Source organism: Macadamia integrifolia, unplaced genomic scaffold (assembly GCF_013358625.1).
Source record: "Macadamia integrifolia cultivar HAES 741 unplaced genomic scaffold, SCU_Mint_v3 scaffold2261, whole genome shotgun sequence".
NCBI lineage: Eukaryota > Viridiplantae > Streptophyta > Magnoliopsida > Proteales > Proteaceae > Macadamia > Macadamia integrifolia.
The window spans coordinates 23,993-49,927 of NW_024868599.1; the positions used below are offsets into that span (position 1 = coordinate 23,993).

Below are 25,935 nucleotides of genomic sequence, written 5' to 3' on the forward strand. Positions count from 1 at the left end.
TTGTTTCATAATTATATATTAATATGTTATGATGATTGATGATTGATGATTGATGAAGATGAACTTAGTTTATTCACTTTATTGATTTGTTTTCTTGATGAATATCTTACATTGGTATGAATATGAACCTTTAATATTTATTTAACATATGAGTAATAGGATTCAACTAGGATTTGAGCCAAATAGATTGGTTTTATAAAAAAAATTACACAGGAACGCTTTAGTCAATAAGGCGACGCTTTATGCCCGCCTTATTGCTAAGGCGCTCCGAAAAACCCTCAAACGCCTCCATCGCCTTACAGCCTTAAAAACTATGATACTCACCAATACATATCGATAGATACCGATACATACCGAAACATACATTTCACCTCAATTTTATATTTTTCATAGAATCGTATCGGTGCATATCGTATCATATCGATGTGTATCGGTGGTGTATTGATGCATATCAGTATGTATTGTAGGATATATATCGATACGAAAGGATTTTAAAAATTCTATGTATCGTATCGGTGTGTATCGTATCGGTCGGCTAAATTTAAGATACATATCAGAGGGTATCATATCGGTATCGGAGATACTTTAAACCATGACCAAGTAGTAAAAAGTTGATTCATCTTCCAGGGGGTAGGGGTAAAAAGTTGATTCATCTTCCTCGTTGGAGTCTTCAACTTCAACTACTGCATTAGCCCTCTGCTTATGTGGGCAAGACTTAGCAAAGTGTCCTACCTCTTGGCAATGGAAGCACTGTACCTTATTGTTACCTGTCATGGGTGCCTTTCCTTTGTGATCAGCCTGTGGAGGAAAAGTGGCCTTTGGGGGTGCTAAATTACTAGGTTTAGTGGCTGAAAAATTTTTCTAGACCTCCCCCAGCTTGAAAACCAAACCTTCTACCTGACTGTGTTATAAGCTCCTCTGCTCGTAGGGCCTTGTCAAAGCAATCCCTCACTGAGTATACATCAACACCACCAATTCCCCTATTAATTGTAGCTCGCAATCCTAGTCGAAACCGAGAAAGTAGTTGCCTCTCATTCTCGCTAATGCCTGTGCGAGAATAAAGTGCATCAAACTTATTCATATAATCCTCCACAGTCATATTTCCCTGACGAAGAGAGTTCAGCTAGTCTTGTATACGAGCTCTGAAATTACGTGGCAAGTACTTACCAGACAGTTCAAGTTTTATCTCCTCCCAAGTAGTAGGCTCTCTACCACGGTCTTCCAACTCTTGCTCATAGGTTCTCCACTAATCACGATCAGTCTCAACTAGCTTAGTATGAGCTAGTTTCATCTTTCATTCCTCAGGTAAATCACACTAGTCATAATAGTCATCCAAAGCAGCTACCTAATCATAGAAAAATTGGGGGTCATATCTACCATCAAACTCCTTCAAATCAAGCTTAACCTTTTGTGAATCTCTTGAGTACCTCTAATGTGCATGACGTTTAGTCTCAAAGTATCCCCTTAGGTGTTCTTCAAAAGTAGGTTGCTCTACAGGAGGCCTCTGTGGTGCTCTCAGATTAGGGATAGGTCTCCTGTTAGCCAATTGAGCAATTACATTCAATGGGGCTTCCACCTCAGGTGGTGTATGAGAGCTATGAGTAGGTTGTTGTGATTGGGTCTCCATAGCCAACAACCTTGAACCAAGAGCTTGCTGTTCAGCCTTCAGTTCAGCTCTCATATTCTGTAGCCTCTCCATAATAGAAACTAAGCTCAGCCATGCTCTGATACCACTTAATGTAGGACTAGATTTGAAAACTCAAACTAGACCCAAACCATAGGAACTTTTAAACCAAAGAACAACCAAACCAGCCCATCAATATAACAACAACCAGAACAACAAATCACAGTCCAACAGGTAACCGATTGCAAGAGGCCAAATTAGCTGTAATCTATTTGACTCAACCAGGAACCAATATAACTTCAATCAAATAGGTTCAGACCAACAGAATAATATGAACATAAGTCCAGAAATCAATATCACAACCAGCAGGTCTATCGATTTCAATAGCAGAGACTACAGGTCACTAAAAGACAAAATCTGAGAGAATTTAGATAACTCAATAACCACAACCCAGATGGGGCTCAAAACAGGATCGAGTCTCTCTCTTAGTGAGGATAACCGCTGGTCAAAATCTCAAACACAGGTGACCAGCAGATAGGTCTGGACAGAGATCGAAAGTTCTTCCCAGAAAAGGCTATCACCTGGATAGATCTGATGTAAGAAAAGATAAATACATAAGCAGCAGTACTCCTTGAATATAGACTTAAAAGAAAATAAGAAACTTGAAGAAAACCTCCTAGACTTCATGTCGTAAGGAGTTGCTTGGATCAAACACCAAACCCAGAACTTTGATCAAACACAAAGCAATATCAGCAGAGACATTGCAGCAGCAACAGTTTTTTGTTTGTATAAATCATGGGCTCAAAGTGAGACCCCTTTCCTTTATTTATAATGATGGGGGAGTGTTTGCAAATAATAGAAACTCTGAAGTTACTAAAAACTGAGTTACTAAAACTACTAACATGTAGTTACTAAAAACTGGAATTGTAAACAACTGAAATTAGAAACTAACAATGACTAAAATTAGAAACTAATTTAAGACTTGAAGTTGAAAACTAGTAATAGCTAAATTAAAAACTAATTAAGGAAGCTAATATCCCCATCAATAGCCCAAATCGTGGTCTAGGAAAACTAGCTTGGTCGACCTCAGCCACTGGTGGTTGAACCTCTTCTTCCTCCTAGCATAGGTCTTCAAATCTGCATCACTGGGTTTGGTGCAAGTTTTGTCGGTATTGTCTCTTGTTGTTGGGGCTATCCTTACAATCCTTTTTTTCGTATTTATTATTTCCCTAATTGAGCATAAAGAGTGATATGTTTACCTGAGAGGGTTTGCCAAAGTTCGCTGCCCAATAGTAACAAAACTAGTCTCCTGATTGGACATGAACCAAGCAAGTGATGAAACACTGGAAAATGAAAGGAAACAACAACACACATTAGCCCATATGTTCGTAAAAAGAGTATACAAATGTTTCTCTTCATGCTACGCCATGTTTGACGAAATTAAAACTCATTAACATTAAAAATCAAATTAAATTATGTAAAAATAAATAAAACTAGCCTTCCAGTAGAAATATGCTCCCGAAGACCCAATATTGAGGGCTTTTGTTGCCCAGGACGACATCTCAAAAACTCCTGCAAAACATTTCTCATTTTGAAAGCCTCCTCGAGGTAATTATCCTGAAAACATAGTTTAAATAGATAATACAAGTATGAGTGTCTTCATCAACTTCAAAGAGGAATAATCTGGGTCAGACAATATGGCTGTTGTTTTAAGAAGCTGAAAGATGTCAATTAAAAGACACATTAATTAATCTGTGCTTTCTTAACAGTATGGAAAATAAAAATACAGAATTGATTTTGCAGTACTTATCAAAACCAGACAACGAAGAAAACAGAATTGGATAATATGTCGATTTCAAATATCAAGTACAGAATCGAACTGAAAGTGATGCTGGCTTGACTTGACTGTATTCAAATAAATGTCACCTGATTCATGTCCATGGTCTGGAGAGCTTCACCACGAGTGAAAATTATGGCATGATTTTGATTTTCAGGCTTCCCTTCACCAATAACGGTTGGAAGACCGGGGAGTTTGATGCGGTAAATTTCCTAACAAGAAAGAAATAAATTCATATTTAAGCAGAGTTAGAAGAAAGCAATGGCTCTGCATCATAGAACAAATACCAAATTCTCAACAACAATAATATATGTATTGGTTGGGGGGTAGGGGGAGCTGTACAGAATTTAACATATATTCAGACCTTTGGAATGAAATTTTCAAATTGCCTCACCCCCTGGTTCCACCCCTGTTTGTAGTATTTTCTGTATTTGAGAATCAGAGGAAACATAGGGTCTTATTTAATTATTATTTGAAATAGTTTTTTATTTTTTATTTTTATGGATAATATAAAACTTCATTAAAGATAAGGAGAGTAACATCCATTGATAAATACAATCTCGCATCATTGTGAACCAAAGAAGACAAATCAGATGAGAGATCATCAGGATAAATACAGAATTCCTCCTCTGAAGGAAGAGAAGCAATATAGTCTGAGTTAGAATATAAGGATGGGAAGAAAACAAGGAAATAAGAGATTGGAGAAGAAGAAGAGGAAGAGGAAGGTGGAATGTTGTGTGTAGAGAAAAGATTCTCTACAACATACATATTACTTCTTTTTTGGGTGAATAAATAATTCATTAACCAAGATGAAGAAAAGGCATACAACCCCTAGAAAAGGGGGGGGGGGGGGGAGGAGAAATACAACAAAATCCACCCTCAAAGATGAGTGGTCCTGATGACACAGTTTGGAGGCTCCTAGGAAGCAACAATGTGACAATTTCTTGGGGAGTAGACATTTGAAATCTTAGATTTAACATCAAAGAAGATGGAGCTCCAAATCTATCCAAGCGGCTTAGAGTTGGAGGTCCATTTCCTATGATTTCTTTCCATCCATATTTGGTTCAGGGTTGCACAGAAAGCAAGCTTGCCCACAGAATCATATATGGTCTTTCCCTGAAACGTCATATTCACCCAAATCCACTCCCTTTGAGAAGGGAGGATATGCCTACGAGAAGGCCAACATTTGGACAGCACCAGATTCCAGATAGAGGTTGAAACTGAACAGTCAAAGAAGAGGTGATCAACATCTTCCAGATGAGAACTACACAGATGGCACAAAGAGGGGGCTGGAATTCTTCTTTGAATGAGGTAAGCTTACGTGGGCAGGAAATTAGTGAAGACTTGTAAAGCTTTGACGAGAGATGTGGTGCTTGAACCAAATGAGCCTGTACCAAGGGGTGGAGGAGCTATGGGCTCTAAAAATGTTCCAAGCCGACTCATAACTGAAGAGACCGGAGTCGAATGGGCTACAAACAATGAATTCTTGACTGCTTTGATTAGTCCTGGGGAGGGCAAGGAGTTCCAGACATCCGCAAGCTGCGCATCATCAGGGACCGGTGGGACCAAGTACCAGAGGATAAAATGCTTGCAACAAAAGCATACTTTAGCAATCTAGAGCTGTATATGACTCTGGCACTGAGAATATGAGAAAGAATTCCCATAGGGTGCCAAGGGTCAAGCCACAGGTAAGCAGAGGATCCATCCAATATTTGAGAGGAAATAGCTATAGAGGCAATAAATCTGAAGGAGAACATTTTGCGCCACACCTAAGAAGCATCAGAGGGAATTCGCACAGACCAGAGGGTGTCAGATCTGAGGATAGAAGAGTAGGCCCAATCAACCCAGATACTTTTCTTTTTAGAACCAATTTCCATATTAGCTTGAGAATACCCATAGAGTTGACATCCTTAATACGTCTCAAACCCAATCCTCCTTCAAATTTTGGAAGGCAGACAGAAGTCCAACTGATCGGTCTAAGAAATTTGGAGCATTCGGTTCCTTTCCAGAGGACGGAAGCAAAAATGGATTTAAGCTTAGAGGCAATTGATTTATGCAAGCCATATATTCCGGACCAATATATGTAAGAGGCTTGAAGAACAGATTTAATAAGCTCCAACTGACTTGCATAGGATATAACAACTTTCCTTTCCAAAGTTGGAGGTGCTTTCTAATGAAATCCAACATTGGGGTGCAGTGATGGGCAGTGAGCCTTGCAGGAATCAAAGGCAAACCAAGGTACTTAACTGGGAGCTGGCCAAGGGCAAAATCAGTCATCTCAAGCAAAGGGCCCCCCTGTTTGGCCCTTTGCCAATCCACCTTGGTGGGACTGCACCTCTGCCTCTCCTTACCTGCTCTGCCACACCTCCTTCTTCTGCATCCTTGCCGTCGTCGACCTTTGCTACCTCCGCCTGCCAGGCACCTTCTGCCAGCGACTTTGCTTTGTCAGCCTCTCTTTGTGGCCTCTCGGCCAACCTTGCATCCTCTTCAATCCCGGCCACTTGCCAAGGTTTCTTAGCCTGCCTCGCATCGTCTTTGAACTATGCTGCCACGCCGCCATTCTCTCCCACGCCTCCTTACTTTAACTCATCCCTCGTCGACCCCTTGTTCTTGTCTAGCGTCTCTGTTGTCGTCAGCGTATCTACTTTTTCCTCTGAGTCTTTTGTTGTGGACACCTCTCCTTACGGTTTGGCCTCCCTTGATGACTTTACTACTGGATTCCTCGTCATTGCTGCTGCCCCTCTTTTGCTTTTGGCTCCTGACACGGACCCCTGCCCTGCCACCCTGGTTATTGCCACCTCGATCCTTTGGTCCGCTCAAGCCCCTCTTGAGCCCCATTTTGTTGATGATAGGTCTGCCAACCTTTCAACTGTGGTTTCTGGGAATGCCTATCTCAAGCGGCCTAACCTTGCTGCCACTATAGGTAGCCCCTCATTGCTTTTGCCAAAAAGCTAAAAAAATGTCAAAGGGGCTCTTTGGAACCTCTCCTCTTTTGGGAACATCTCTAATCAGGTTTTAGCTTTCCAAGTCAAGTTGGATAGAATTCAAGTCAGGCATTCGACAAGGATGCCCTCTCCCCCCCTTTCTTTTCTCTCTTTCACTTGAGGTTCTCTCTAGGTCCATCCAATCCAATGCTGATCAGCTTCTCATCTCCCTCATCCCCAAATGTAAATCTCTCTTGCTTACCCACCTGGCTTTTGCTGACGATCTAATGATCTTCTCAAAAGTAGACCCTTATTCCATTTCCACTATTATGTCCTCCCTCCACCATTTTTAGACTCGGGCCTCCGCATCAACCTCCTCAAGTCCCATCTCTTCCTTTTCGAGACGCCTCTAAAGCATATCTTCTGCTTGTGACTAGCTTCTCTCTTGGCAATCTCCCTATAAAATATCTGGCCTTGCCCCTCATCACTGCCAGGCTTTCTGCCCACCATTACACTCCATCTCCCTGTAAAATATCTAGGCTTACCCCTCATCACTACCAAGATTTCTGCCCACCATTGCACTCCTATACTTGACCTCATAAGGAAAAAGCTCCAACTCTGGAAAAGCAAACTCCTCTCTTATGCCGGTCTCTTTGAGATTGTTGAATCTATTCTTCAATTCTTGTATCTTGAGATGGTCTGGAATCAAATTCTCAGGGTTCGAATCGATCAACCCGCGACTTGGAGGAGTATTTAATGTACTATCGTCTTGCTGAGCAAGTCATTGTAATTTGGGGGTTTTTCGAGCTAGGGTTTCAGGACGAGTTTTTTCGCCGCTAATTAGATGTAATCTCTCAGGGCGAGTTTTTTCGCCGCTACTTAGGTGTAATCTCTCTTCTGCATAGTGAAACATCTTCTTCGCCTGAGGATGTAGCACACCACATCGGTGTGTGAACCTCGTTAAATCTCTGTGTTGTACAGCTCTATCTTGCTTTATTTTTCGTACTTGTTGGTGTTTGCTCTAACACAGGTGATGCCCGTATTGCTTGCAAGCTTGATAGAGTTCTTGTCAATTAAGCTTAGCTCACAGCATTTCCCTCCTCCCATGCCTTCTTTGAAGCCCCTAACATCTCTAGCAATAGCCCTATTTTTTTTTTTTTTAATGAATAAAAGAATTCAGTACCAAGAGGAAAACAAAAACAAATACAAAGGAGGGAGGAGCCGAAAAGGGGCAAACCCCCAGGGGGGAGGGAGACAGAACAGGGAAAAAACCTACAACAAGAGGCTGTTAGACCAAAAGAAAAAAAGGGGGAACATCATTGGAGGGGGGAGAATGGAGGTTGGGAGGCCCCAGAAGACAACAATGAGTTCATTGGGGAATCACAGATTGAACGATGAGTATAGTTATTAAGGCGCTGGTAAGGCGCTAATGCGCTCGAGAGAGGTTAAGGCAGTAAGCCGTTTTATGTTGGGTATGAAAGGCGACCGCCTTATGTTGTATGGCGCTATAAGGTGACCGCCTTATGGGTTTTCTAAAAAAAGAATTTGTTTTTACAGCTGATTTATGAATATTCCAAAATAGACTTCATGATTGACTGGTGCATAAATTTTGACGCACATAAGATACATTGGATCAAAAGCTAATGACTTAAAACTCTACCAAAAACACATAATATTCTCTCAAAACCCCAAATCGCTCCACAGGCAACGGTGAAGCACTCTAACGGTCCCTCCTCCTTCGATTCTTCTCCGGCGGCCTCCGGCGAAGGTTCCTTCCCCTCTCTCCAGGTATGTTGTTTATTTTTTTTATTTTTCTGATTTTTCTCATCTTCTTTGTGAGAATTTTTCTCTCTTCTTTGTCTCCCTTCTTCCTTATTTCTTCTTTCATCTTCATCTATTCATCAGTCTTACAACTCTCAAGTCTTACTATTTTTTTTTTTAATTTTTACCTACAGTGTGACCGTGAGAGTCGTAAGACTCTTGCTGACGCAGTACACTCATTCCACACCCTTACCTTTATTCCCCTTCTTTCTTCTTACCCCATAATTCTTTTCTTCTGTTTATTCGATTTCTCCTTCCTATACTTCCTCAGTCCTTTGGAATTTTCTATATTTACTGGTTATACTCTGTTTTGAGTGGTAGATTGGACAGAGGGAGAGGAGTTTAATCTCCCTCATTCTTGAACCTTTGGTCCTAAAAGTGGGTGGTGTGCTCAAACAAAGGGGCCAAAACGCAGTTACTATGTGAAAAACCAGTTTCTTCAAACACAACTGATTCCTGTTCTTCCACCAGGTCTGCTTTCCAAAAATTTATTCTGCAGATAGTATCTTCTCTTTTGACTTATCGTGATAGTGACGCTGTGTGTTTCTCTTTCCTAGCAGTTGAACATTATTGGGATTGATCAAAGTAGGACCCTTACATATTAGTAATGAATACTTATATATTTAAAGTCTTCTTTTCTTTATATTTATAATTTTGTTTCATAATTATGTATTTATATTACATGTTAATATCTTATGATCATCATGATAATGATTGATGATTGATGAAGATGAATATCTTGCATTGGTATGAAGTATGAATCTTTAATATTTCTTTATCATATGAGTAGTAGGATTCAACTGGGATTTGAGTCAAATAGAATGGTTTTATAAAAAAATTACACACGAACGTTTTAGTCAATAAGGCGACGCCTTACACCCGCCTTATCGCTAAGTTGCTCTAAAAGACCCTCAAATGCCTCGGTCGCCTCACCGCCTTAATAACTATGGACAATGACTGAGGCAGCCAAGTTTGGAGCTAACGTCAAAGTAGATGGCTTTTCAAATCCTGTCGAAGGAGCGGGAGTTGGAAGTTCATCTTCGAAAATTTGGCTCCATCCGCATATAGGTAATGGTTGAACCAAATGCAAGCTTTCCGACAGTGTCACAGATGCTAGACCTACCGAAGGTTATATCAACCCAGATCCACTCTCTAGAAAGGGGGAGGATGATCCTATTGGAGGACTAATAGGAGGATAGGACTCTCTTCCAGACAGAGGTGGAGAAGAGGAAAGAGAAGAAGAGGTGATCCTCACTTTCGGACCCTTTCCAGCAAAGGTAGCAAAAAGGAGAGACCTGGATGTGGCAATAAACGAGAAAAGACTATGTGGGAAGGTAGTTAGAGAGCACATCAGGCAGTGAAACTGTGGCGGGGAATGTGCCCTTTAAACTAGATGAAGTTACCTATGGCATAAGAGGGCCTTTGGAGCAAATGCATTCTCAAACGAAGGCACAGGTGAACAAGTCCGAGGTAGAGGTGAGCCAAATGATCTTATCCTCCCTTCCCCTATGGCCAGGAGGAATGGGAGGGAGAGAAGACCAGAAGTCGGCCAGGGGAGGAGGGGAACTAGGGGAGACCATCCATCAGGGGAGAGGATGGAATCCACAAGGGCAGATCTGGTTAAGCCAGTGGAGTAGATGGCATGGCCAGTAACATGAGAGGAAGATACCCAAAGGGTGCCAAAGGTCTAACCAAAGGGAAAAGGAGGAACCATTACCAATGACATAGGAGAGAGTTTGAAGAGCAAGGGGCCTAAATCTAAGAATTTTAGGCCAAATCTGGGAGGAGTCCGAGGATGAGGGAGCAAACCAAAGGGTGTTTTTCTTAAAGGGAGAGTACACCAAAGAGACCCAGATACTAGGGTGCTTGGTGACAATTTTCCATATGAGCTTAAGGATGCCAACCTTGTTGGCCTGCGAGCTTTGTCTCAGACCTAGGCCCCCTTCTGATTCGGGGTGGCACACATTAGGCCAGAACATAGGATGGAGGAATTTAAAGGGCTCCGCTCCTTTCTAAATGAAGGAGCAGAGGAGAGAATCGATGGCTTTGGTGATGGCAGAGGGAAGAATGAAGATGCCAGACCAATAGAGGTGTATGGATTGGAGGACCATTTGATGAGCACCAGACGACGAGCATAGAAGAGGAGCTTATCTTTCCAGAGCTGGAGCCTATTCCTTAAAAGGACAAGCAAGGGGGAACAGTGATGGGAGGAAAGGCCGGAGGAAATCAGGGGAAGGCCTAAATATTTGACTGGGAGAGATCCAAGGGAGAAACCAGTGAGTGAAAGGAGGTGAGCTTGTCTATCAACAGAGACACCAGAAAGGAGGAGGTTGGATTTGAGAAGGTTGATACGAAGGCCCGAAAGGGATTCAAAGCGATAGAGTGAGGATATAATGCAGGAGATGGAAGCGGGATCAGCTTTAGAGAAGATCATAAGGCCATCTGCAAAATCAAGGTGGGTGAGCATAAGCGATTTGCATTTGGTGATGGGAGAGATGAGGTGTTGATCCGTAAAGGATTGGATGGAGCGACAGAGGACGTCGAGAGCTAAACAAAAGATGAAAGGGGAGAGAGGGAAGCCTTCGCGGATGCCCACAAAGGAAGAGAAGTAGCCAGCTGGATTGCCATTGACAAGGATGGAAAAGTGAGGGGAAGAGATGCAAGATTGGATCCAATAAACAAAGGAAGGGGGGAAAGACATCTGTAGAAGAACCTTTGAGATGAAATCCCAACAGATGGAATCAAAAGCTTTGTGGATGTCGATTTTGAGGGAGGGCAGCTGCAGAGTGAGACTTGCACTTAAACCCTCTGACTATCTCATGGCAAAGGGTGATGTCCGAGATGCTTCTGCCAGCAATAAAGGCCGACTGGTTGGGACTGATAAGAGAGTCAATGACAGTTTGAATCCTGTTAGCCATAATCTTTGCAATGAATTTATAGAGAGGTTGCACAAAGAAATGGGTCTGAAGTCAGACATGAGTTGCACTCCTTCCTGCTTGGGGATAAGGTAAAGAAAGGTATGGTTAATTCCTTTGATTTGGCTGGGATTGAGGAAGAAGCTCCAAATGGCAAAGATGAGATAATCTCGGATGATGTGCCAATAAGACGAGAAGAAACCTATGCTAAATCTGTAAGGACTAAGAGCTTTATTGGATTTATGGGAGAGGACAGCCGTCAGGATCTCATCATCAGAGGGAATGGCCTGGAGGGAGGGAAGGAGGTGGGAAGGGATAAATTTGTTGAAAAGACCGGGGGGAAGGGGGAAGGCTGGGGGGGACGGAGGATGGAAGAGATTATCAATATCAGAGACTGCCTTAAATTTGATGTCATCCAGAGTCAGAAGCTCCACACCTCCACTAGAGATGAGCTTGGGAATAGAGTTGGCATTGTTGCAGGCTTTGAGAGAGCGGTGAAAGTAGGCAGAATTGTAGTTGCCCAGCTCAAGCCACTTGATTCTAGACTTTTGGCGAAGAAAGCTTTTTTCCTGGGTAAAAAGGGCAGAGAGCTTAGAGGAGTGGAAGAAACCCGCAGGGCTACCGTTCAGAAGGTTAGAGAAGCGAGGGGAGGAGATACAAGAATGGATCCAACAAACAAAAATCGAAGGGAAGGACATCTGAACCAGGACTATAGAGATGAAGTCCCATTTGATAGAATTAAAAGCTTTGTGGATGTCAATTTTGAGAAGATTAGCGTGGGAGTGGGATTTCTATCAAAGCCTCTGACAATTTTGTGCCACAGGATTATGTTATCGGTAATACTTCCAACAATGAAGGTAGATTGGTTTGAAATAACATGGGAGTTAACAACCGATTGAATGCGGTTGGTGAGAATTTTGGTTATGAACTTGTAAAGAAGGCTGCAGAGGGATATAGGACGAAAATCAGATATGGAGGAGCTCCATCCTTTTTGAGAATAAGGCAAAGGAATGTTTGATTAACTCCTTTGATTTGGGACGGATTGAGGAAGAAGCTACGGATAGCAAAGATGTGGTCGGACCGGAAGATATCCTAATAGGAAGAGAAGAATCCCATGCTAAAACCATTCAACCCAGGGGCTTTGTTGGTAGTGTGGGAGAGGATGGCGGCTAGGATTTCATCATCAAAGGGAATGGATTGGAGGCTGGGCAAGAGATGATCAGGGATGAATTTGTTGATAAGGTTTAGGGGAGAGGGTTGGGAGGGGGGAGGGGGGAAGGGGGAGAAAAGAGTGGAGTAGTAGTCCACAACTTTGGCTTTGATGTCAGTAAGAAAATGAAGAATGGGGCCGTCTCTGATAGTGAGCAATGAGATGGAGTTAGCATTGGTCCTAGCCTTTAAAGATTAATGAAAGAAAGTAGAGTTGGTGTCACCCAGCTGAAGCCATTTAATACTAGATTTTGTGCGAAGAAAACTTTCTTCCTGGGCAAGGAGGGAGGAAAGCTTAGCATAAGTTAAGGATTCTTCAGCCGCAAAAGAGAGATTGTGCAAGTCAGATTGGAGTTTGGCCTGAATGGCCTCAAGCTTTTCTTTACAGATAGACACCATAAAGGAGATGTTGCCAAAGGAAGAGATGTTCTAGAATTTAGGGGCGGATTTAACAGTGCGGAGCTTCTTAAGAAAGGCTAAGAGAGGGGAGGAGAAAGCTCGCACATGAGTGTCCCAAGCTCCTTTGACAATATAGAGATAGTCCTGGTGGTTAGTCCACATGTCGAACAATTTGAAAGGCTTGGGGCCAAAGGAGATGATAGGGCGGACATGGAGCATGATAGGCCCGTGGTCCAAAATGCCAGATTGATCAAAGATAGGATGGGAGGAAGGAAAGGGGTTGAGCCAAGATTCATTCACCAAGGTTCTAATAAGTTTGCAAGCAACTCTAGTGGATCCTTGACTGCGGTTGTGCTAAGTGAGATTGACCCCCGTCCATCTAAGATCACTTAAGCTAAGGTTGTCGATGCACTCATTGAAAGAATCAAGGGCAAAAGCATCAAATAGATCTCCTCCCTGCTTTTTATGACTAGATTTGACAACATAAAGTCGTCAGCAATCCCCCAAGGAAGGGAGCCAGTGAGGGGATAGAAGGAATGGAGGTCATCCTAGAGGGAGGTCCGCTTATGGCACGATTCCAGGCATAAACAAAGGAGAAGCAGGAATTTGAGCCGCTAGGAACAGAAATGGAGAGGTGGATGCATTGGGGAGAGGAGGAAATGGAGATTTGGATCTTGAGAGGGTTTCAAAGGATCCAAATGCGACCGTTAGGACAATGGATGTAGTTTGAGATGGACTAAGAGGGGGCTATGGAATTGGCGATGTGGGAGGCATTGGGATCAAGAACTCTAGTTTCTAGGAGGCAGCAGATGTCTACAAAGGAGGATCTAATACAGGAGCGGATATCGGCATGCTTCGCCAGGAATTTTAGGCTTCGAACATTCTAGATGAGCCAAAGAGTCATGGAGAGGGATGGGGGTGTGGCAACAAAGGCTCAGTGGAGTTGGTAGAGGAATGGGGGAAAACAACACTAGGTGTGGTATTTAGCAGACGCTGGTACTCCTTGAGAGGGGACTGGTGGGCAAAGATGGGGGCCTTGGACAATTGGGAGGAGCAAATACTAGAGATTTTATCATATACAAACACAGAGTGTAAGGTAGCTTTGGAAAGAGAGGTGGTTTTCTTCAAGGACTTCCTAAATAGGATAACAAAAGAGGTAGTAGTTAAAAAGTGGGTAGGGCGCTTCTTAGAGGATGGCCTGGAAGGGGCAATAACAGTGGTTGGCTGGCTAGGGGAAGAATCCTTCTGATGGGCAGCTATCGGGAGCACATTTTGTTAGAGTTTATGTAACAGGGGTAGTTTAGGAATTGTTCTTCTATTATGTTGTCCTAAGCTGTATTTTATTTTTTTCCCTTCACCTCCCTAGGGAGGTATGATGTAATTTCCCTAAAGTTCTGGTTGAACTTAATCTAAGTGGAAAGAGCAAGAAATGCTCCCCACATTTTGCTTTCATTTCCCCTTTTCCTTCTCTCATCTTCTCTCCTTCTTCCTTTCTCTCCTCGCTTCTTCACTCATCTCTAACCCTAGTTCTTCTTATTTCTAACTAGGTATCAGAGCTTGTACAAGGGTTTGAGAGTCGATCAAACATCTTTGTTTCATTCTTTAAGTCTCCCTTGGAACCCTAAAAGCAAAGGGGTCCATTAGAGGCTATACTATGTAAGAAGAGTATAAAAGAAGACCTAATGGAGTTCTAGATTATACTTGAAGATACTTGGAGGGAGTTTGAAGTCCAAGAGGACCATTTGAAGTCCAAACCAAGAAAGGAGGAGTCTCCTTGGATTACCGCCAGCCCTGGACTCTTCTTCTTGGTTCTCTTCCTCAAATCTTTGTTGGGGATGTCACTGGGCTTGAAAGTATCACCCAAGGGTCCCCCCTATGAATCCCCCAAATGCTGGCTTATGATTTGGTGTGGTGTTGGAACACAATCCAAATCTCTCCTTGCTGCCAGGTATTGCCAACTTCTCTATTTTTTGGTTGTTTGGTCTGAAAATGGCTAGTAGTGTTGTTATTGGTTGCTTTTGATGAATGTGCTACCTCATATGATGCTTGTATATGCTATTGGCATGAAGCTCTACAGTTAGAGGTGTTTTTTATTGGCTTCCTTTCACGGTTTCATGGTTTACTAGCTTACTGGATTTTTTTTTTCCGGTCCTGAGAGAACGATATTTGGGACTTGGTGTATCCCCCTTGGTTTGGATCTCCATTGGTGTTGTTTGAGGAGTATCCTTACATCATGTTTGATATCACGGAACCTAGGGAATCCACATTGGGTGGATCGAGTAGTACGAACCTTGTTCGATTGTCTTTGACAATCCTAACACACTCAGATTTCTCTTGTGAAGTTGGATAGTACCAACTACTTGGATTGGTCACATTCTGTGAAGCTATCCCTAGGAGTAGAGGAAAGCTAGGGTATCTTACTGGGGCTAGCAAGGCTCCCGTTGTCGCAAACCCAAGAAAATGGGAAACTGCAAACTCCACTATTATGACTTGGCTACTTTTCTCCATGAAACCTAAGATAGGTAGGAGATCTATAAGGAAACTGCTAAGACTATTTGGGATAATGTCTCTAAGACATATGACAATGTAGGTGACTCTGTGAAGGTCTACCAGCTCCTTTAGCATGCTCTCTTCATGAAGAAGGGGACTAAGTCCCTTTCTAACTACTATAATACTGTTATAGGACTCTGGGAGGAGTATAATCATTACCGAATCTTCAGTTGACCAATCCTGATGATGAAGCCAAAGTATAGATCTCTTGAAAACAAGCGTATTCTGATTCTTCTAGGTGGGCTGAATTTAGACTATGAGCAGATCAGGATACAGATTTTAGGCGGGTCACCTCTTCCATCCGTTGATGAGGTGTGTAGCTACCTCCTGAGTGAGAAGACCAAGAGAGGTGCCATGGATTCTACACCTTCACTTGAGCACTCTGCTCTTTCTTCCACTACCCACAGAGAATGGCGAGGAGGTATCCGAGGCCAATGGCCATTCCGTGGAGACTGGAGATGACCGAGATAGAAGACAGTGTGATCATTATCGGAAACCTGGACACACTCAAGAGAGGTGCTGGTTCGTTCATGGCCGTCCTAGTTCAAGTGGTGGCCACAAAGGAGGGGCTACAAGCCATGCTATTATGACAGAGACTGATACTAGAGCCCCTCATAGGCAGATACCAGCTCCTTTAGGGATGATCTTGCAGTGCTTCGCCGGTTCATGTCTCAGCTTGATAGCCCATTTACCTAACAGGATGCCTTAGTTTCCGTTATATATGTTGTTACAATCCCAGATACCTGTAAACAAACCAGAGAAAAGAGAGAGAGAGAGAGAGAGAGAGGATCGATAGACTCCCAAAAGGAGTAACCTACGATCTGTCCAGAATGGTTTTGATCACAGGTTGGTCTTTATTTTATATATTAAAAACACAAATTAAAAGAAGTACAGAAATACCCCCAAACCATATGGCGGAACCCTAATACATAATTACTAGAATCGATAGGATAGAAATGCCCCTATCGGTTCTGGCAATTAGCGCTAATCTCTATAGGTTTAGCACTAAACTCAACACTCCCCCTCAAGCTGGAGCATACACATCACCTATGCTCAGCTTGGTATAACCATTACGAAAACTATGAGCAAAAAGAGACTTGGTAAACATGCCAGCCTACTGATCAGATGAAGGAACAAAGGGGGTCTCGATCAACTTCTTTAGAACTGCATCACGAACGAAACAACAGTCCACCTCAGTGTGCTCGGTCCTTTCATGAAAGACCGGATTACTAGCAATGTACAGTGCAGCTTGGTTGTCACAATACATCTTCATAGGCTTGGTCACTGAAAATCCCAACTCCAAGAGTAAAGACTATGGCCATATCAACTCAGTAGTGGTATAAGCCATAGCTCTGTATTCTGCTTCAGCACTAGATCGGGCAATAGTAGTCTACTTTTTGCTACGCTATGTAACCAGATTACCTCCAACAAATGTACAATAACCCATAGTAGATCTCTGATCACTAGCAAAACCGGCCCAATCAGCATCAGAATAGCCAACTAGTTCTATATGCCGATTCGAACGATATATCAGCCCTTTTCCAGGAGCACCCTTTAGGTAGTGAAGAACACGGACAACAACATCCCAATGAGCTTTCTGAGGAGACTGCATGAACTGACTGAGGACTCCAACAGCATAAGAGATGTCAGGACGAGTCACAATAAGATAAATTAACTTTCCAATTAAACTCCTATACTGATGCATATCCTGGAGAGGTTCGTCATCATTAACACCAAACTTTTGGTGAGAATCCATAGGGATATCAACAGATCTGGATGCAAGGATACCAGTATCAGATAAAAGATCCAACACATATTTCCTTTGAGACAGATTGATCCCTTTCTTGCATCAGATCACCTCAATCCCATGAAAATAGTGAAGTTGGCCCAAGTCCTTAGTCTGAATGTGTTACTGTAGATAAGCTTTCACTTCAGAAATTCCTGCCTCATCATTACTAGTAAGAATAATATCATCAACATAAACTACCAAGACAACCAGTTTATCACCTCTGCGACGAACAACGACAGAATGATCAGAATAACACTGAGAAAATCCACAAGTAACTATGGTAGCATTGAACTTGTCAAACCATGCTCGAGGGGACTGTTTAAGTCCATAGATAGCCTTGTGTAAGCGACACACACGACCTTTATTCTCCCCCTGAGCAATATAACTAGAAGGTTGCTCTATATACACCTCTTCCTGTAGATCACCATACAAATAGGCATTCTTGATGTCCAACTGAAACAAGGGCCAATCAAAGTTGACAGCAAGAGAAATAAATAGACGAATAGAGTTCAATCTAGCAACCGGGGAGGTCTCAAAATAATCAACTCCATATGTCAGAGTATACCCCTTGGCAACCAGACGGGCTTTCAACCGCTCAACAGAGCCATCAAAGTGCTACTTAACAGTGTACACCCAGCGACACCTCACCAAATCCTTGCCAGGAGGTAAATCTACCAGACTCTAAGTACCATGACTCAAGAGAGCATCCATTTCTACATCCATGGCAGCTTTCCATCCAAGAATACTTAGGGCATCAGTATGGGTGCAGGGAATAGGATTAGTAGAAAGAGACAGGGCAAGACTATGGATGGGAGAAGGAAGATGAGACAAGGAAACGAAATTATCAATAGGATACACAACCATAGATTTTTGAGTGCAAGAACGTGTACCTTTCCTTTGAGCAATTGGTAAGTCATCAGGCGGAGAAGCAAGAGGAGCTTCACCAGAGGAAGGCGGCAGAGGAGGAAGTGAATCAGTAGGAGTATTGGTTTCTCCACTTGGTTGTCCAACCTTCTTCCTACGCGGATAAACCTGTAGAGGAGGTGAGTCATTGGTACTAGGAACATTAGGGGAGGGTATGAGAGAGGGAATAGGTGGAGGAGATGGAGAAGACCACTCCATACCAGACTTGGACACCTGAGGAGAAAAAATGATGTGCTCTCAAAGAAAATCACATCGGCACTAACAAAGTTCCTGTGAGTAATAGGGCATAGCACTTGTACCCTTTCTGAGTACGTGAATAACCCAAAAAATACACTTAGTAGACCTAGGAGATAGTTTATCTACTTGCACATGCAAATTATGAACAAAGCACACACACCCAAAGACTCGGGGAGGAACAGGAAAACTCGGCAACGTAGGGAACATAATAGAAAAATGAGACATTTCTGAGAGAACTAAAGATGGCATGCAATTAATCAAGTGACATGCAATCAAAACCCTATCACACAAAAAATGCTTAGGGACATGCATATGAATCATAATAACTCGAGCTACCTTGAGAAGATGCCGGTTCTTACGCTCTGCTACCCCATTTTACTATGGGGTATAAGCGTAACTAGTTTGGTGTATCATCCCATGGTTGGCACAAAAATCAGAAATATCATTTTGAGCATATTCTAGAGCATTATTAGGATGAAAAATCTTAATTAAAATACCAAATTGAGTTTCTATTTCATTGTAGAATTTTTAAAACACAGATAAAAATTCAAATCTGTCCTTTAACATGTAAAAAGCCATGTAAGGCGAGAATGATCATCCAAAAAAGTCACAAAATAGCGAAAACCAAATCTATTACTAACTCTACAAGGACCCCATATATCAGAATGGACTAAAGAAAATAAAGACGGACTACGAGACACATAGCAAGATAGGAAGGACACACGATGATGTTTGTCCAACTCACATGCCTCACATTCTAACTTAAGAACAGACTTAAAATTAGGAAATAAAAGTTTCAACCTAGACAAAGATAAATGTCCTAAACGACAGTGCCATTGGAAAGGGGTCACATCCCCAATAGCAGTAGCAACAACAGAAGAAGTAGGAGAGCCACAGTTGAGATGATATAAACCATCCTTTTCACACCCTCCACCAATCGTCTTCCTCGTGTGAAGATCCTGAAAAACACAGTAAGAGGGAAAAAAGGTTGCTGAGCAATATAATGAACTAGTTAGTTGGCTCACAGAAAGAAAATGGAAATTGTGGAACATGTAATACAGAAGATAAATTCAGAGAGGGGGTAGGAGAGATAGTACTATGGCCTAGAACTGGTGTGGACGCACCATTGGCTAGAACAACAGATGCAGAACTGGCACTAGAGGAAAAATTCTTAAAAAGTGACGACTTACCAGTCATATGAGCAGAGACACCTGAATCAATGATCCAAGGGGTAGAAGTGGTGGTAAGAAGGGCTGAGGTACCTACATGAGCTAAGGTGGCAGTGGATGTAGCCCCACCATTGGATGTATTAGAGGATGCCTCGAGAGTGTGTAAGCGCCCTAGTAACTGATTGATGTCATCAGACTAGTAGATGAATCGCCTGAAGGTCTCGGTTTAGCATCAACGGAAGACACTGTGTCAGTACCATCATTTGACACTGCATGATTCGCTAACTGGGTTGCCCACTCCGACTTGCCATGCTTTGCAAGTCTCTATAGTATGGCTAGGCTTCCCACAATAAGTGCACTGGCGGGCTGCACGATTAGAAGGCTGTCAGCTAGAACCTCGACCAGTCGATCCACAACCCCCCCACGACCGCAACCACATCCACGGTTGGTAAGGAAGACAGAATTATCTTTGGAAGACTGATCAGATTTAGTTGATGAAGTGATACGCAAAAGTCGCGAATAAGTGTCATTCAGAGTAGGCTCTTCACTGCCTTCAAATCATTATTCAAACCAGCCAAAAGTTTAGAAACAAAAAACTCAATCCGCTGAGCCTTCAATTTGTCAATGTCTGTGGTCAGCGGCTGGAAAACATTAAGTTCTTCAACTATTCCCCTGAAAGTACTATAATACTCTGAAAGAGATCTGTCAGACTGGCAAAACTGGAACAACTTCTCATAAATATCATAGATGCGGGTCATGTTCTTTTCTTGAGAGTAAGTGTCTTTCAAATCGTCTCATACTCCCTTTGTAGTAGAGTGAAACATGACATTGACAGCGACATCTGGTTCCATACTATTCCACAACCAGATTAAAATCAAAGCATTCTCCTTCATCCATTCATCATAACCCTTATCAGATGGTGAAGGAGAGTCAGAGGTAGTATACTTAAGTTTATCCTTGGCCATAAGATAAACCTTCACAGATTGAGCCCAACGTAGATAATTTGAGCTTCCCTTGAGCTTAATAGAAGTAATTTGGACATTGACATTGTCCGAGGCAGATGCAGTAGTCACAGAGGTAGTAGACTTGGTCTTAGTCATGAGAACCAAAAATAAAGTAAACAAATAGAGTCATAGAAATTAAAAAAAAAAAAAAAAACAGCAAACCACGGCGACTTGCGCTAGAGCCCTTGTAGGAATTAATTAGGTCAAAGAAGGAGATATCTAACTTTCACCTTAGAGACCCGGGTTCGATAAAAAAAAAGATGGTTGCCATCCGAGGTCTTCAAATCTTCAGCATGGTACCAATAGAGCACTATCCATACACCAAATAAATTACTCCATGTGATTTAATACATAGTAGAGGCAGCAATGGGTGGCTGCACACTAGAAGATTTTAGCACAAAAAGGAGATCAGCAGGGAGTGTTTTGAAAAGCTTGATTTGATTATAGAGGCTCTAATACCATGTTACAATCTCAGATACCTGTAAACAAACTAGAGAAAAGAGAGAGAAAGGACCAAAAGACTCCCAAAAGGAGTAACCTACGATCTGTCCAAAATGGTTTTGATCATAGGTTAGTCTCTATTTTATATATTAAAAACACAAATTAAAAGAAGTACAGAAATATCCCCAAACCATATGGCAGAACCCTAACATAATTACCAGAATCGATAGGATAGAAATGCCCCTATCGGTTCTGGTAATTAGTGCTAATCCCGATAGGTTTAGCCGTTTAGTGCTAAACTGAACACATGTCACCACCTCTACACCTTCCACAGCTCTATTGTGGGTCATTACTCTGGTGCCATTGACCACATGACTGGTACATCCCATTACTATGACTCCTCTATTTGTTCTAGTAAGGATAAGATCCGGGTAGCTAATGGTAACTTCTCTGTTTCTGGTAAAGGCAGTATCCCCATTACCTCTTCCATTTCACTTGATTCTGTCCTTCAAATTCCAAACCTTACCTTGAATCTATTGTCTGTGAGCACTTTAACTAAAACCTTGTTGTATCACATTTTTTCCTTCTCATTGCCAATTTTAGGATTCGGTGATGAAGAGGATTATTGGTAGTGGACGTGAGGAAGGTGGGCTATACGTCTTAACCCGCAGTTACCTTTGTTTACTACACTATAGTCCTATGCATTTGGCCGTAGTGATGCTAATTCTATAAACTCTGTCATGCTTTGGCATCAGCGCTTGGGACATCCCTCTTTTGTTGTTATGAGGAAACAGTTACCTCATTTGTTTACATTTTTTTTCTTCTTTTCATGTATTTCATTGTGAACCATGTACTTTTACTAAACATTGTCGTTCATCTGATCCCTATCATGATAATAGATTTGTTGTTCCCTTTCACATTGTGCATACTGATGTTTGGGGACCTTATCCCACTACCTCCTTGTTTGACCATTGTTATTTTGTTTCATTTGTTGATGATTTTTCTCGTTGTACTTGGACCATTCTTATGAAGCATAAGAGTGATGTTTATGATGCATTCAAAATTTTTTGTAAAATGGTCCATACCCAGTTTGAAACCAAGATCAAAATAGTCCAGTCTGATAAAGGGGGTGAGTACATGTATGGTGGTTTACGACTTTTATTGATAATGGTATTATCCATCAGTGTGCTTATGTTGATACACCCCAACAAAATGGGGTAGCTGAGAGGAAAAATCGCCATTTGTTAGAAGTCAGTAGTAGCCTTTTATTTGGTATGTATGTTCCTAAAACCTTTTGGTCTGAAGTTGTTCTTACCGCTACTTTTTTTCATCAATCGCATGCCTATCAAAATCCTGGCCTCAAAACCTTGTTGCACTCCTGTCTCATTAGTCTTTTGCTTTCTCTCTTCCCCCTAGGGTATTTGGTTGTGTTTGTTATATGCATGTTAACAAATCCTCCCACACCAAACTCGATCCCAAGGCTCTTAAATGCCTCTTCCTTGGGTATTCTTCCACTACCAAAGGATACAAGTGTTACCACCCTTCGTCTCGCAGGCGATTTCTTTCCAAAGATGTCACCTTCCTTGAGTCTGTGCCTTTCTTTGCCCCTCATCAGTATCCTCTTCAGGGGGACCATTCTGTTTCTTACCCCATTGCCTATTACTCATTTTTTTTCTTTTAATATTGGGAAACAGAAAGAGATGGATGATGTTGATACTGTGGATGAACCTTATACAAAGAAGGCATCTGAAATTGTGTACACAAGGACAAAGAAGACCTGCCAAGAGTCCTCTTTGGATCCACATCCTGAGCTTCCCCTTCCCCAGTCAAGTCACATCTCCTCTCCTCATTCAGAGTTGGATCTCCCTATTGATGTTCGTAAGGGTAAGAGAGCTTGTACTAATCCTATAGCTCAGTTTGTTTCTTATAATGCTCTCTCTCCTACAAGTGTTACTTTTGCAATTGCTCTTCGTTCTACTTCTATCGCCAAAACTATTACTGAGTCTATATCAGACCCTAAGGGGAAATAAGCCATGTCAGAGAAAATGATGACATTTGAGAAGAACTGTACCTGGAAGCTGGTTAACCTTCCCAGGGGGAGAATTCCAATTGGATGTAGATAGGGTCTATACGATCAAGTACCGATCAAATGGTGCTATTAAGAGGTGCAAGGCAAGATTAGTGGCCAAAGGGTACAGTCAGGTGTATGGAATTAATTATTAGGAGACCTTTGCTCTTATGGCCAAACATATCTCTATAAGAGTTCTTTTATTTGTGGCAGCAAATAGAGATTGGCCCATTGGCCCTTATATCCGTTGGATGTGAAGAATGCCTTCCTCCATGGAGATTTAGAGGAAGAAGTGTATATGCAGCCCCCTCCTGGCTTCAAGTTTTCGGCAGCCGATGGTAAGGTGTGTCTCCTAAAGAAAGCACTTTATGGTATGAAGCAATCACCAAATGCTTGGTTTGAGAGGTTCAGACAGGTCATTCTGAAGAATGAATATTCCCAGAGTCAAGCACACCACACATTATTTACCCGGTGAGGTAATGGCACCATCACAGCATTGATTGTGTATATTGATGACATTGTGGTGACTGGAGATGACAATGATGAAATAGCCAAGCTGAAAGTTTATTTGGACAAACGGTTTGACATCAAGGATTTAGGACACTTGAAATATTTCTTAGGTATTGAAGTGTCAAGGTCTAAAAAGGGAATCAATGTATGCCAAAGAAAATTTGCGCTAGATCTGTTGAAAGAAACAGGAATGCTGGGTTGTAAACCGGCAAGTTCTTTTACTGAGCAGAATCATAAGTTAGGAGAAGATTGTGGCCCTTCGCTTGTTGGTGAAAGGGGAAGCTGATTTATATATCTCTGACTCGCCCAGACATTTCTTATGGAGTGGGAGTAGTGACTCAGTCTATGCATGCTCCCAAGAGTGGGCATTTGGATGCTGTGTACCGCATTCTCAAATACTTGAAGTCCTCTCCATGAAAAATGACTCTTATATGCTAGGAACAATCATTTGAGGATAGAAAGTTATTATAATGCTGATTAGGCTGGATCATTTATGATAGATCATTGCACATTCGTGGGTGATAACTTGGTCACATTAAGGAGCAAGAAATAGCCGCTTGTAGCTAGATCTAGTGCAGAGGCTGAATACAAGGTAATGGTTCATGCAATTTTTAAACTCACTTGGCTGCGTCGGTTGGTTCTCGAGTTAGGGTATGACACTGAATGACCTATGAGACTTTGTTGTGACAACAAAGCAGCTATAAGCATTGCTCAACCCAGTGCAGCATGATAGAAGAAAGCACATTGAAGTAGACTGGCATTTCATCAAAGAGAAGATTGACTCTGGCAACACTTTGCTAACCTTTTGTGAGGACAGGTGATCAATTGACAGATATCTTCACCAAATGACTCATTCCTCACCAGTTCAATACCCTCTTATGCAAGCTGGGAATGTATGATATTTATTCTCCAGCTTGAGGGGGAGTGTTGGAGTTTATGTAATAGGGGTAGTTTAGGAATTGTTCTTATATTATGTTGTCCTAAGCTGTATTTTATTTTTTCCTTTTCACCTCCCTAGCATGGTTTTAAGTATCGGTGCGTATCGTGCCGTATCGGCCGATACGTATCGGTATCGGTAGGCATCGGCACGATACATACCGATACGCTACAGGGAATTTTGGGCCCTCTTTTGTGTATCGGCATATCGGTAGTACCGTATCGTGCCGTACCGTATCGGTACCGATACGTACGATACTTTACGATACGAACTTTTGAAAATATGAAAATTCCCGTGAGTATCGGTACCGTATCGGTACGTATCGACTGTATCGCACAGTATCGAACCGATACGTACCGATACTGTACGATACGGCTACTTAAGTGTGAATGTGCCTTTTGTTGTTTGAAACAAACACTTCAAACTCTCACCAACAGTTTTCTATATTTCTCTTCTTTTTTCTCCTTTGATTCACACACCTTTTTGGAGACTCAAATGGTAGATTGAAAGAAACATTGTGGAAGTGAATGGTTCAAAGAAGGAGAAAAACATAGTCCAAAAAGAACCTTGAACTTGAAAGTTGAAAATTTTGAATAGTAAGTTTTTGAATCTTTACTCACTTTTTTCAACTTTAACCTTATATTTTCAAGTTTTTTTACAAATCTAAGGTTCATCATACTTAGAATCACATTTTGTGCATCATTATTACATGAAATCATTGGATTTATAAGGATTTACACACTTTTTTCAAGAGAAAATGAGGGTTTCAATTTTTTTCAAATTTCTTAGATCTACTCATGCTCAATGGTTAAAAGTGTTTAGATTTTTTATATGTTATATAAAAATAAGTGTTCTACAACTTTCATAGAAAATTTTTATTTTTCTAAAAAAATAAAAATATTTTATTAAATTTTTTTATTCCGAAATTAATTAAAAAAAAGAAAAATCCCCAAATTTTTTTTTTTTTTAGAAAATTTAGTTCATTCAACTCTTAAAAATAATGTCATAACTTATAATTACTAAATACATGATTTCAAATGAAACCCACATTTTTTCCCCAAAAAAGTGAGGGTTTCAAATTTTTTTTATTTCTTAGATCTACTCAAATATATTGGTCCACACTTTGTTGATTTTTTATATGTTCTTTAAAAACATTTAATCTACAACTTCTATAAAAAAATTTAATTTTTCTAAATAGTTTGTATTTTTTATTTCAAAAATTAATTAAAAAATTAGAAAAATACTAAAAAAAATACAATTTTTTTTTATAAAATTCAGTTCATTTTAGTTTAAAAAAAATATATAATCTACTTGGCCAATGACCATGATGTAAAATTAGATGCACAATTTTTTCCAAAAAAAGTGTGCATTTCAAGTTTATGTAAATTTGGAAAAATACAAAAAAAATCTTTTTTTTTCTTTGGATGCATCTCATTTTAGTTTCTAAAAAAATGCTATTATGTACTAAATACTAAATCAATAAATATGCATATCAAGATTCATTATGTATCTTTGTAGGAAGATGGCGCCTAAAGAACGGACTAAGGATATTGGATGGGCTACAGCCGAGAAAGTAT

At 41.3% G+C, this 25,935-nt stretch overlaps 1 protein-coding gene across 2 annotated transcripts in view; it reads right to left on the reverse strand.

Moving 5' to 3' along the window:
• LOC122066140 (callose synthase 7-like) overlaps positions 1 to 25,935 on the reverse strand; it is a 124,437-nt gene that overhangs the window by 14,009 nt on the left and 84,493 nt on the right. Inside the window, exons 34-36 of one of the 2 annotated variants that reach the window (XM_042629966.1) lie at positions 3,551 to 3,673; positions 3,123 to 3,196; positions 2,884 to 2,967 (exon numbers count right to left, since the gene is read on the reverse strand). In XM_042629966.1, coding sequence (XP_042485900.1) covers positions 2,884 to 2,967; positions 3,123 to 3,196; positions 3,551 to 3,673 — 281 coding nt within the window. Of the gene's footprint in view, positions 1 to 2,883; positions 2,968 to 3,122; positions 3,242 to 3,550; positions 3,674 to 25,935 lie in introns of both variants that reach the window. The other variant, XM_042629965.1, reaches the window with a different exon arrangement.